At 40.8% G+C, this 12,907-nt stretch overlaps 1 protein-coding gene across 1 annotated transcript; it reads right to left on the bottom strand.

The window, feature by feature from the left end:
- Positions 1-10,982: 10,982 nt before the first annotated feature.
- On the bottom strand, positions 10,983-11,990 carry LOC18032545. Its single transcript, XM_024187152.1, has 2 exons — positions 11,682-11,990; positions 10,983-11,612 (listed from the first exon to the last, which is right to left on the bottom strand). The coding sequence occupies exons 1-2, from the start codon at positions 11,799-11,801 to the stop codon at positions 10,983-10,985; spliced, it is 750 nt and encodes a 249-aa protein (XP_024042920.1). The 5' UTR covers positions 11,802-11,990.
- Positions 11,991-12,907: the final 917 nt, after the last annotated feature.

The raw sequence follows: 12,907 nt of genomic DNA, 5'->3' as shown, positions 1-12,907 counted from the left end.
ACAAGAAGCAAGCGAGTCTGAAGTATTAAGCTTTCCTAGGCGACAACCAAGTTCAACAAAGCAAAGGTGAAGCAAGGCAAACAAGAATTCAAGCCACACGTCATAGACTCTCCAAGCTTCAACACAGTGAACAAATCAAGGCTGCTTACCAGCATTTGTTGCACAAGCAAGCTTCTCAGTTTTATGTCACAACAGTTGGTATCCCGCGTTCTTGAGCAGAGAAGATACAATAATATTTACCATTAGAATCTGCTATCAACTCTGTTAAATATTGTTGTTCCATGACCTGTGTCTTCATTTTCGCCATGCTTTAAATTTTCTTAAAATCTAACTCATTTTGAAAAAAAAGAAACCCATTTCAAGAAAACTAGTTTATATAAATGGATAATGAAACCAAGCTAGATTTGGCTGGCGAGTGGTGAATTTTGTGATCTAATTGTGATCGTATATAAAGCCATTAAGTTTACGATTTGGTTAATTATGTACCGTATAACAAGGTCTCTATAATTTCAACTTGTTCGTGAATAACAACAAAGCTATTGCTCTGTTCTTGAAGAGGACTTAAGCCATATCTTAGGTTGAACCTCCACAATTTTGTATTTGATGGCTTTCTCTGTGATTTGTTGATTCTGTTTTCATTTGATTATTTTGTTAATTCCTTTGTTTCTTGATCAAATATCAGACAGTTAAGTAAGGTCTTGGAGGATCATGATCGGTCATCTAACACTCTCAAACACGAGTTCTTGATCTAACTTCCACAAACCTGGGAAGTATTTTCACTTTAGTTGGCAAATTAAAACAAGGGTTTTAACATCAAAGGAAATGGTACCAAGGAAGATGGCCAATTCGGGAATGATGATCACAAAGGAAGCAGACGAGCTCTGTCTTTGTTCCCTGCAGTATGCAAGTGATTTTGATCCTAATCTCTCAACTTCGCATCTATTATTGCTGGCCTATCTTCTTCCGACACAGAGAGACATTTCAAGGCAAGTTCTACAAGAATTTGTAATTGCTTCACTTTTCCTTGACCCGGTTGAATTCCAACGACAATGGGTCCATTATTTCAACAAACCTATTATTTTCAATATGTTTCTCGACCCAATCCTTAAATAAAGTTTCATCAAGGCAACATTGAAAATCATATATCTTCTTGCCAGTCAAAAGCTCAAGCAGCAAGGCAGCAAAGCTATTAACATCGCATTTTTCTCTGAATGCTCCACGAGAATGGTATTTATGTTATGATCCAACCCAAATATGGCAAGATATTGTCTATTTTGAGCCTTAACAAGGCCGCATGGTTTGTTCTAAAACACCCATACATCCTAAAACGCATATTATCAATAAAGGTGTTGATCAGCTCTTATAAACCGAGCATCTCTCTTGTCATTTGTCGATGTGGGATTTGTTTAGGGTTTTACAATCCAGGTGCCATTAATCCAAATTTGGCTATTGTGAAGTACTCGTATGCGTATTTTAACCTCTGAAACAAAAACTGGTGACAAGGAGGTATTACATGCATTATCATTAAATTAATATACACGCTAATCTCAAATGTCCATTAAATAGACTAAGGGTCCTTAGCCTAGTGTTGCGGACCGCCCAATTCGCTAGCCCAATTGCCCACAATTTCGGGCTAGAGAGCCAACACAAGGCCAAGAGTGCTAGCTTGGCCCAATTCTGGAAGGTTCTAGGCAACTCTAGCACATGTGAATATGTAAATATTGTAGAATACTTTATACAATTACAGCACATGAGTTTGACCAAGTTTGGCAAAGTTAGGTGAAGTTAGGTGAAGTTAGGCAAAGTTAGGCAAAGCCTCCCCTATAAATATGGGATGGCATTAAGCATTTGTATCCAACAAGCATTGTAATCTCTCTTTGTGCAATACAAGTTTCTTTGGCTCAATTGCTCTCTTCTCTTGTTCGAGAATCTCTAGGCTTACTTAGCAACATTCGGCAAAGTTGTCTAAGTGCCGCACGGGTTAGCTGCGCAAAACACTCATCCCGTGACAAGTGGTATCAGAGCTAAGGTTTGCACGCACGCAAATTAGCTCACGAAGCAATGGCCAACCCTTCGAACGTAGCACAAGAGGGTGTTGTTGGTGTGGATGTTCCACCGGAACCAAGCCGTGGCCGAGAGGGAGAACGCGCCCAAGGCAAGACTCACGGCAAGTCCAAGGCCCTATCCGTGGATGCGTTGGAGCCTCGTGTAGGCACTCTCGAAATAGCATTGTCCGCCGCTCAAGATAGCCTCGTGGGATTGGAGGAAAGAGTGGATGGTCTCGAGGGAGAATACGCCGAGTTCACGGTGGCCACAAAAGCTCTCATCCATGAGCAAGCGAACATTCTCCGAGGTGAGTTTCGTTCTTTCCATGATGAGTTGTTCAAACTTCGTAGTTTTGTTCAGGACGAACTACGTACTGTCCGTGCGGAAGTGGATGAAGTTCGCTCGGATTGGGCATGGCACAAGCGCACACTCTCCACAAGTCCAGCTTCCGCAAACTCGAGTGATGCGCGCCGCATTGACGTGCCAAAGCCTGACACCTACGATGGCACACGCAATGCCACCATCGTGGACAATTTCCTCTTTGGGCTGGATCAATACTTCGATGCCATGGGTGTCCGAGATGAGGCATCGAAAGTGGGCACTGCACCCACCTATCTTAGAGGCGCTGCACAACTATGGTGGCGTCGCAAGCATGGCGAGATGGGCAAGGGCATTTGCGCCATCGACACTTGGGCCGACTTCAAGCAAGAACTCCGAAAGCAGTTCGCCCCAAGCAATGCGGAGAAGGAAGCGCGAGTGCGTTTACGTCGCCTCAAGCAATCGGGTAGTATTCGGGACTACATCAACGAGTTCACTACCCTCATGTTGGAGATAAGCGACATGTCCGACAAGGATTCACTCTTCTACTTCCAAGATGGCCTCAAGGATTGGGCCAAGACCGAGCTTGATAGGCGTGGTGTTCAAACACTTGACGACGCCATTGCCGTTGCGGAGTCGCTCACCGAATACTCTACCCAATCCAAGGACAAAAAGGCCAACCAAGGCAAAGGCGGGGGAGAGAGTCGCAAGGACAAGGGCAACAACCGCAAAGATTGAGGGCAGAAAAAGCCGCCTAGCAACAAGAGTTGGCAAGGAAAAACGGAGGGCAAGAAGGAGGCGCCAAAGCCGCGAAGCCCATGCTTCATATGCAATGGTCCTCATTGGGTACGCGACTGTCTGGAGAAGAGGTCGCTTAATGCTCTTGCTGCCCAACTCAAGAGCAACCCCGCAATGTCCACGGAGGAACCCCAACTCAGCATGGGTTCTCTCCAACGCCTCGGCGCACTCAATCGCCAACAGCCCGCACTCGTCAAGAAAGGGCTCATGTATGTAAGCGCAAAGGTAAACGGTCAGTCCGTTCGCGCGCTGCTAGACACAGGAGCAACACACAATTTCGTGTCCGTAGACGAGGCCAAGCGCTTAGGCCTCAAGGCCACTAAGGAAGGAGGCACAATGAAGGCTGTGAACTCACCCGCCAAGCCAATTGCGGGAATCGCACAAGGCGTGCACATCACACTTGGTACGTGGAGTGGAAAGCTTGACTTCTCCATCGTGCCCATGGACGACTTCAAGATGGTCCTCGGCATGGAATTCTTCGACCAAGTCCATGCCTTCCCACTGCCCGCTACAAACTCCCTAAGCATCCTCGACGGGAGTAAAGCATGCATGGTACCCACAGAGCGAGGCAAGTCCGAGGAGAAGACACTCTCCGCCATGCAATTCAAAAGGGCTTTCAAGAAGGACCCAAGCTTCTTGGTCTCCATTCGGGAACTAAATGAGGAAGGAAATAACGGAACGTCGCCAAGCCAAGTCCCTCCACGAATTCAAGCCGTCCTCGAAGATTACAAGGATGTGATGCCTCCAGAACTTCCGAAGAAGCTCCCACCTCCGCGAGAGGTAGATCATGCGATCGAGCTGGAACAAGGCGCGAAGCCAACAGCCTTGGCGCCCTACCGCATGGCACCACCCGAATTAGAGGAGTTGCGGAGACAACTCAAAGACTTGCTGGACGCAGGCTACATTCGCCCCTCAAAGGCCCCATTCGGTGCACCCGTGCTCTTCCAAAAGAAAAAGGATGGATCGCTGCGGATGTGCATCGACTATAGAGCGCTCAACAAGATCACTATCAAGAACAAGTATCCGATTCCCTTGATTGCGGACTTGTTCGACCAGCTTGGCAAAGCGCGGTACTTCACCAAACTTGACTTGCGCTCCGGGTATTATCAGGTGCGCATCGCCAAGGGAGACGAACCGAAGACAGCGTGCACAACAAGGTACGGGTCTTTCGAATTCCTTGTGATGCCTTTTGGCCTTACTAATGCACCCGCCACATTTTGCACACTCATGAACAAGGTACTCCAACCATTCCTTGACCGCTTTGTGGTCGTGTACTTGGACGACATTGTGGTGTATAGTACCACACTCGAGGATCATGCCCAACACTTGCAACAAGTCCTCCAAGTACTTCGAGACAATGAGCTCTTCCTCAAACTAGAGAAGTGCTCGTTTTCCCAACAAGAGGTGGAGTTCCTTGGCCACAAGATTGCGGGCGGGAAGATCATGATGGAGAATGACAAAGTAAAGGCCATCCTCGATTGGGAGCCTCCCTCGAAAGTACCCGAGCTTCGCTCATTCCTTGGGCTGGTGAATTACTACCGCCGCTTCATTAAGGGCTATTCAGCCAAGGCGGCACCCTTGACGGATATGCTCAAGAAAAACAGAACGTGGCATTGGTCCGAAGAGTGTCAACATGCATTCGAGGAGTTGAAGAAGGCAATTTCGGAGGAACCAGTCCTCGCTCTTCCGGACCACACTAAGCCCTTCGAAGTTCAAACGGATGCCTCAGATTTCGCCATAGGTGGAGTCCTTATGCAAGAAGGCCACCCAATAGCGTTCGAGAGTCGAAAGCTAAATGACACGGAACGCCGCTACACGGTGCAAGAAAAGGAGATGACAGCCATCATCCATTGTCTAAGAGTGTGGCGACATTACTTGCTTGGCTCACACTTCACGATCATGACGGACAACGTGGCGACAAGCTACTTTCAAACTCAAAAGAAGTTGAGTCCGAAGCAAGCACGGTGGCAAGATTTCCTTGCGGAATTCGACTATCGGCTAGAGTACAAACCGGGGAAAGCCAATGTTGTTGCGGACGCTCTAAGCCGCAAGGCGGAATTGGCAACACTTAGCATGAGCCAACCGAAGTCCGACCTTGTCTCACGCATCAAGGAAGGCCTCCAACAAGATCCGCTAGCAAAGGATTTGCTGGAGAAGGTGCTCGAAGGAAAGACAAGGCGGTTTTGGCAAGAGGAAGGCATCCTCCTCACCAAGGGAGATCGGCTGTTCGTGCCAAGGTGGGGAAACTTGCGGAAGGAAGTAATCAAGGAGTGCCACGACTCTAAGTGGGCTGGTCACCCAGGAATCGAGCGCACCACCGCACTAGTTCAAGCCTCGTATTTTTGGCCGCACATGAGGGACGACATCGAGGCATATGTGCGAACTTGTCTTGTGTGCCAACAAGACAAGGTGGATCATCAACTTCCAGCAGGATTGTTAGAGCCAATACCACTAGCAACAAGGCCATGGGAGAGTGTCTCCATGGACTTCATCACATCACTACCCAAGTCCGAAGGTTGCGGTAGCATCATGGTCGTTGTCGACCGATACAGCAAGTATGCTACATTCATTGCTACACCCGTCGATTGCAAAGCGGACGAGGCAGCCCGCCTATTCGTCAAGCACATTGTGAAGCTTTGGGGAGTTCCGAAGAGCATTGTGAGCGACCGAGACCCTCGGTTTACTGGGCGGTTTTGGACGGAGCTCTTTAAGATGTTGGGGACCGATCTCAAGTTCTCGACAAGTTTCCACCCACAAACGGATGGGCAGACCGAGCGCATTAATGGCCTCCTCGAGATGTACCTGAGGCATTATGTGAGCGCTCACCAGCGGGATTGGGCGAAGCTACTCGACATCGCCCAATTTTCTTATAACTTGCAGCGAAGCGAGGCTACAGGCAAGAGTCCGTTCGAGATCATCATGGGATTCCAGCCCATGATCCCCAATGCCATAGCCTCGACTTACGGAGGGAAAAGCCCCGCGGCACACAAGCTCGCCCGCGAATGGCATGAGGAAGCGGACATCACGCGAGCCTATCTCGACAAAGCCGCGAGGAAAATGAAGAAATGGGCTGATACAAGGAGACAGCATGTTGAGTACAAGGAAGGAGATCAAGTCATGATCAAGCTCCTACCCCAACAATTCAAGACTTTGCGGAAAGTTCACAAGGGGTTAGTGAGGCGCTACGAGAGACCCTTCCGAGTTGTTCGACGTGTAGGCAACGTTTCGTATCAACTCCAACTTCCGCCAAGACTCAAGATCCATCCGGTCTTCCATGTGAGCCTTCTCAAGCCATATCATGAAGACATGGGAGAACCAAGTCGCGGAGAATCGAGGCGCGCGCCAACTGCCGTTGTCACCGCATTCGACAAAGATGTGGACTACATCATTGCGGACCGAACGGTTTCGAGGAGGGGCGTGCCAGCACATAGCGAGTACTTGGTGAAGTGGAAAAACCTCCCCGAGAGCGAAGCCACTTGGGAACGGGAAGATGATTTGTGGCAATTCGCTGAGCACATCCAGCACTTCAAGCACGAGAGCGCGACGAGGACGCCGCGAGCTTAGGTGGGGGAGGATGTTGCGGACCGCCCAATTCGCTAGCCCAATTGCCCACAATTTCGGGCTAGAGAGCCAACACAAGGCCAAGAGTGCTAGCTTGGCCCAATTCCGGAAGGTTCTAGGCAACTCTAGCACATGTGAACATGTAAATATTCTAGAATACTTTATACAATTCCAGCACATGAGTTTGACCAAGTTTGGCAAAGTTAGGTGAAGTTAGGTGAAGTTAGGCAAAGTTAGGCAAAGCCTCCCCTATAAATATGGGATGGCATTAAGCATTTGTATCCAACAAGCATTGTAATCTCTCTTTGTGCAATACAAGTTTCTTTGGCTCAATTGCTCTCTTCTCTTGTTCGAGAATCTCTAGGCTTACTTAGCAACATTCGGCAAAGTTGTCTAAGTGCCGCACGGGTTAGCTGCGCAAAACACTCATCCTGTGACACTAGGCTATATACGACTTTCTGTGAGAATTACCCATCGAATTAAAGGCTATATAGAGGAATAGACTAGAAAATTCTAACCATTTTTTAAATTAACTTAAATAATAATGACTAGAGGTAGAGGCACGTAACTTATTTAAGTTTATAATCTAAAAAATATTTGGAAAAATACTCTTTTCATCCCTAAGGTTTGATACAATAGTCTATTTCATCCTTACTATTTAAATAATAGTCTATTTCATCCCTGTTTTTAAGCAATAGCCTGAAACACCCTTTCATTAATTTACTATTATTATACCGTATAATTCATTTAGGGCAAAATAAGATTTCTAAATAACGATAAATTAGTTTAAAATAAGCTCTCAAACACAAATAAAAAAATATATGTCTTTCTACATAAATTCAAAATTTAAGGATTACTTAAGAAAGAAAAAAATAACACCAAATAATATGTAAAATATACATTTAGGACAAAAAAAAACCATAGATTTCACGAGCACTAGATTTTTTTTTATCCTTTAGCTTATTCTTAACATTAATATGGTAGAAATAAATAACTAAATGATCAATCAGTACTGTTATTCTACCAAAAGTAATTATGGACTCCTTTATTTACTTAAAAAAATACACACTAAATACATAACAAAATACATTTAAAAATACTGCAAAATAAAATATAATGCATTGGATTTTTTTTTAATCTTTGAGCTTATTCTTGACCTTAATATAAACAATGATTCTTGATGAAAAGAATTATTATTATTATTATTATTATTTTATTTTGTTGACTTTATTAAAAAAAGAATTTAGTGAACACATGTGTGTTTTGCATATTCTTTATTATTTTTTTGTTTCATTAAGTTATACTTAAATTTTAAATTTATGCAAAAAAGTCAAATGTTATTCAATTATTCTTGAGATTTTTATTTTAAAAAGCTTTATATATTGATTTAACTAAAAAATTTTATTTTACCCTCAATGAATTTCAGAGTAAACTAATTATAAATTCACGGAAGAATATTTTAGGCTATTATTTGAAAAATAAGAATGAAACGAGCTAATTTTTAAAAAATAAGGATGAAATAAGTTATTATCTTAAACCCTAAGGATGAAAATAACTTTTTCCCAATATATTTCTACATATATTATTAAGCTAACAGAACGGATGATGTAATGCATATGTACGTGCCTCTAGACAGCAAATTCAGAGAAGCATTATTGCAAACTCAACAGTTAACCGTTCAAAGTCAGTGGGACAATTACGTTTGGCCCTTGCTTGGAAATTTCTAATTTCAATGGCAGCAAAGTCAGGGGAAATTTAATTGTTCAAAATCAATATATAAACATGGTGGCCCTAGCTAAGAAGATAACATGCACGATGAGGATAAACAATTACCCTAATCTTTCTTTTGTAGATAAGTTAATAAAAATAAAGATAGATTGTGAAAGAAGACGTGTCTATAGATGGCCGATTCAGAACTTAATTAAGATCATACGTTAAATTTATTTTTAATTGAGACAGAGCCTCTCATGTTGGCGTTAATATGTAGACAAGTATGAATCTGATGCATAATAGTACTTTTTCAATTTTGTTTAATTAATTCTTAAGTTGAAATATAAAACAAGTCTTCCCCAATCAACCATGAAGAATTAATACGCATTTAGTTTTTTAATCTGAAATTTAAAATCAGTCTGAATTTGGTGGAAGTCTTAACTTTAAAATCAGTCTGAATTTGGTGGAAGTCTTAACTGATGGTTTGAATACAAATGTCTGTATGATGAGTTTTCTTTTTTTTCTATAACTAAAAAAATCTTAAATACGGTGTTTAACATTTATATCTTTGTAAGTTAAAACGAATAAAGGGATTAGGTTTTATGTTTTGGGATATAATATTTATTTCTTCATGCTTTTTCTTATTTAGATAAAAGTCACAAAAATTTACTTTTTTTTTAAAATTCAAATGTAAATGTTTGAAAATCAGATATAAATTGAAAAAACAAAAGAGCAGTTTAAAAAAAATTCAAATTTTAGATATTTAACCAACAAATTTTAGATATTTAACCAACAAGCCTCCATTTCATCTTGGTCAAGAGAGTCGTTGGCTACCACGAAATTTCTGATCCCTGTCTAGTATGGGCGTGTCATGAATTAAGCCAAGTGTTTTATTATTATATTAGCATTATAAACATCTCAACCGTTACTAAGTACTCTATGGTTCCGGTAATCAATGTTTGTGTGTGTGAACTCCTGATTGTTTTCATTTGTCTCTGTTTCTATCATTGTTTGGCCTGGGCACAAAGTCAGTGTTTGGCCTGGGCACAAAATGTTTTATGTTCTAATTTATTTTCGAAATGAATTGACTTTGTATCATTATGTTCTGATTTATTTTTGAAATGAATTGATGCAGAGCAAAGCTCACAACGTGCTGCCCAGCCGAAATGAATTGAAGCAGAGAATTTCAGGTTTTATTGTCAGTAAAACTTTAATGTCTGAAGTCAAGTACTTAATTACAAGTTTTTAATAAATTAAACAATTCAAATTTATTTCTCTTTTTAAATTATAAAAATATTATTAGTCAAAAATTTCAATAATAAACTAAACTCAACCCAACAAAAATGTATTTCGGGTGTCGTCGTTTCTTTGCCGGGCGCTCTGGCTCTCTTTAAAGAACCAATTGATGATTTTTCTATCAAATTAAAGCTCCTCAAAATATTCAAATTTTATCTTAGTTAATGTAACTAATAAATAAAATCTCAAAATTCACATAAAAAGTTTATGAAAATGTTGATAATTGTTACTATATGTTGTTTTTTTAAGTAGTTTAATACTAGTGACAATTTTATATTAGATTGATATACTTTTTTTAATTAGAAGGTTTTTTAAATAAATTAAAGTAATAACATTTTACCCCCTAATGTTTTTAATCTATATAATAAATATATGATTTACTCATTTTATAAAATAAGTCACTAATTTCAATTAAAAAAAAAATTGAATTAAGGACATATTTGAATATATATGACTTAATATCATATGGTTTATATATATATATATATATATATGTATGTATGTATATATGGACGTCGTTGCTAAAATAAAAAAAAATACAGTTTTTAGAACACTAACAGACAAAGTCCCCAACGTATATTTATTTAGATTCTCAAGAAACCTTTGAGGTTGTATGATATCAAAGTTGGATTCATTACACATGACTAGTAGGCATTAACAGGGATCTATTTACAATTCTCCAGATAACAAAAAAGCGGTAAATCTATTAAATTTATTGCGCCCAAATCTCAAAATCATTTGCTAGTAACAGAAAGAGGACTTCACAACCGCAGTAATAAGAACTCTTAACCAAAGATGGTCGAACAGGGCAAATTCTGTGCACCTCGTCTCTCGCATTCAGATTCAAAACCACAACCACAAGAAGCTGCTGTCTACGGCAATTGAATTGCTCCATTTTTCCCTATAAATTTTCGTGGAAAATCATCAGTATGAATAGGACCACATCAATGTAAATATACATGTATATATATCCTAAAGCAGCTTTTCCTTCCTCATTTTTTTTCCCTCTTCTATGGTTTGTGAGTGTGTGCATTATGCATGAGAAATATTTACCTTATGATACTGAGGTGTCCAACGATGAAGCCATTCAATTTCCGTAAGGTAAATGAACCAAGCCCAACAGAATATTTACAGACCATGGACAAAAGGGAGGAAGACAACAAAAGGGAGAACCATTTTTGTAAGCCCACTTGTACTTTCAGCGACAACCTAAGTGGTTGGCTATGTGTTCAATCAGATCATCTTTCCAAAGCTTAAGAGTATGGTTTTATATTTAGTTTCTTCGCAAAGTTCCTCAGATCACCTAATTTCATATTTCTCAAGTGACTAGAAGTAAAGGGGGAAGATGCCACAGCCTCAGTGCAGGACTCAATTGAATGGGAGTCTGTGATTGAGAGGTCATCCTTACCTGCACTATCATTTGGGTCTCTGTGTGATTTTGATAAGTCCATTTCAAGGATTGGCAAACTTGTCTTCTTTTTTATTTTCTTTTTTGGCAGTGAAACTGAAATTTGCCTGTCATCCAGAGCACCATTGGGCTCATTAGCTTCAATTGGATGATGGTAAACTATTTTCTTGACTATCTTTCTGTCCATAAACTGATTTGAACTGGGAATGTCAGAGCCAAGTCCAGATTTCAATTGTCTCTTAGCTTTTGAAATTATAGATGAATTTGAAACAAGTTCAAAAGAAAGAAAACCTTCTCTTTCTTGAACACCTGGTGGATTTGACTCAATTTTTCTCTTAGCCTTCTGCTTTTGTGGCTGCACTGAGTACAAATCAAACCTCTCATCATTAGTGGCAGTTTCAACCACTAGAGCTTGTCCTGATTGCATTGATCCCTTATCAGGCTCTGCCTTGGTTGTATCTCTTCCTTCCTCATCCTGCAGCAGTGAATGTTGGTTATCAGTAGGACTAGCTCTTTCAACTTTGACAATGTTCTCAAAAGGTACCTTGGTTGTATCCCTTTCTTCCTTGTCTTGACACTCTAAAAATGACGGCAGGGCCGAATGTTCATTACCACTAGGACTAGCTCTTCTAAACTCGACAATTTTTTCAAAAGGTGCCTTCATTTTATCTCTTCCTTCCTCATCTTGCAGCTCTAAAAGTGAAGGCAGGGCAAAATTTTCATTATCAGTAGGACTAACTCTTTCAACCTTGACAATTTTGTCAAAAGGTGCCTCGGTTGCCTCTCTTCTTTCCTTGTCTTGCAGCCCTAAAAGTGAAGGCAGGGCAGAATGTTCATTATAAGTAGGACTAACTCTTTCACCTTGACAATTTTTTCAAAATTTTTTCTATTCCCTTCTGCTCCTGAAGATGAAGATGAAGATAAAGAGTCTATATTGCCAGTCAGAGTCAATTTTGATTCTTTGATGCGCCGTTTACGTGCAGCTTTCTGAGCAAAATCACACAGTTTTTGATTAACATCACAGAATCCACCTTTTGCCTGTCTGACAGCATTTAAATTAGAGTCAGAATGATTTCGCCTCTGATTGAGACCAGCAGTACGTCTCAAACTAGCAGGACTAGCATCACAATTCCCAACTTCTAAATCATAAAGAGTAGCCAACACAGAATCAGAATTACAGAGAAGTGAGCAAATTACCTGAACCTTAATCATGTCTAGATTGTGTCTCCTCTTACCAGCAGTCTTCAAAGACAAATTTTGGATAACATTTTTGTCCTTGGTAGTAAAGCCAGGTTCTTTGGTTTCCCCCTTACTGTCACTTTTCAAGTCAAAGCTGCTCATTATTTTCTTATAAGCAGCATGCCGGCTTCCAGTGTCAAATAGTCTGGACTGGAGTTGGAATCTTCAGCATTACCATTTGTAAGCTGTTCATAATTAGAGCAGGGAGTTAAATGCAAAAGGAGACTAACTATGAATAGCTATGAAGAAGTACTTGGATCCTTGTATAGAAATAAGAAAAAAGATATACAAAATAAAAAACTTATTCATCCATGCACTCAAACACCAACATGAAGTTTCAATAGTTCCATTAGCCCTTTCAGAACATGTGCTAACAGAAGTTGAAGCATAAAAAGATAAAGCTAGTCATACCTTAATTGTTTCTGAATGGTTTGATTTATTCTCTTGAAGCATCAAAGATGCATTTAAGGTCGCACCATTTTCTGTGGGAGTTATACAGCATTCTTGAATTTCCTCTTTTATGGGGACAAA

Source organism: Citrus clementina, unplaced genomic scaffold (assembly GCF_000493195.1).
Source record: "Citrus clementina cultivar Clemenules unplaced genomic scaffold, Citrus_clementina_v1.0 scaffold_9, whole genome shotgun sequence".
NCBI lineage: Eukaryota > Viridiplantae > Streptophyta > Magnoliopsida > Sapindales > Rutaceae > Citrus > Citrus x clementina.
This window is presented reverse-complemented; position numbering and strand designations above follow the sequence as displayed.

Bases quoted from the DNA above. Each gene is read 5' to 3' on its own strand.
- LOC18032545 (XM_024187152.1), bottom strand. From the start codon at position 11,801: ATGAAGGCACCTTTTGAAAAAATTGTCGAGTTTAGAAGAGCTAGTCCT. The intron at 11,613-11,681 runs GTACCTTTTGAG...TCACTGCTGCAG, and splicing joins AAGAAAGGGATACAACCAAG to GATGAGGAAGGAAGAGATAC.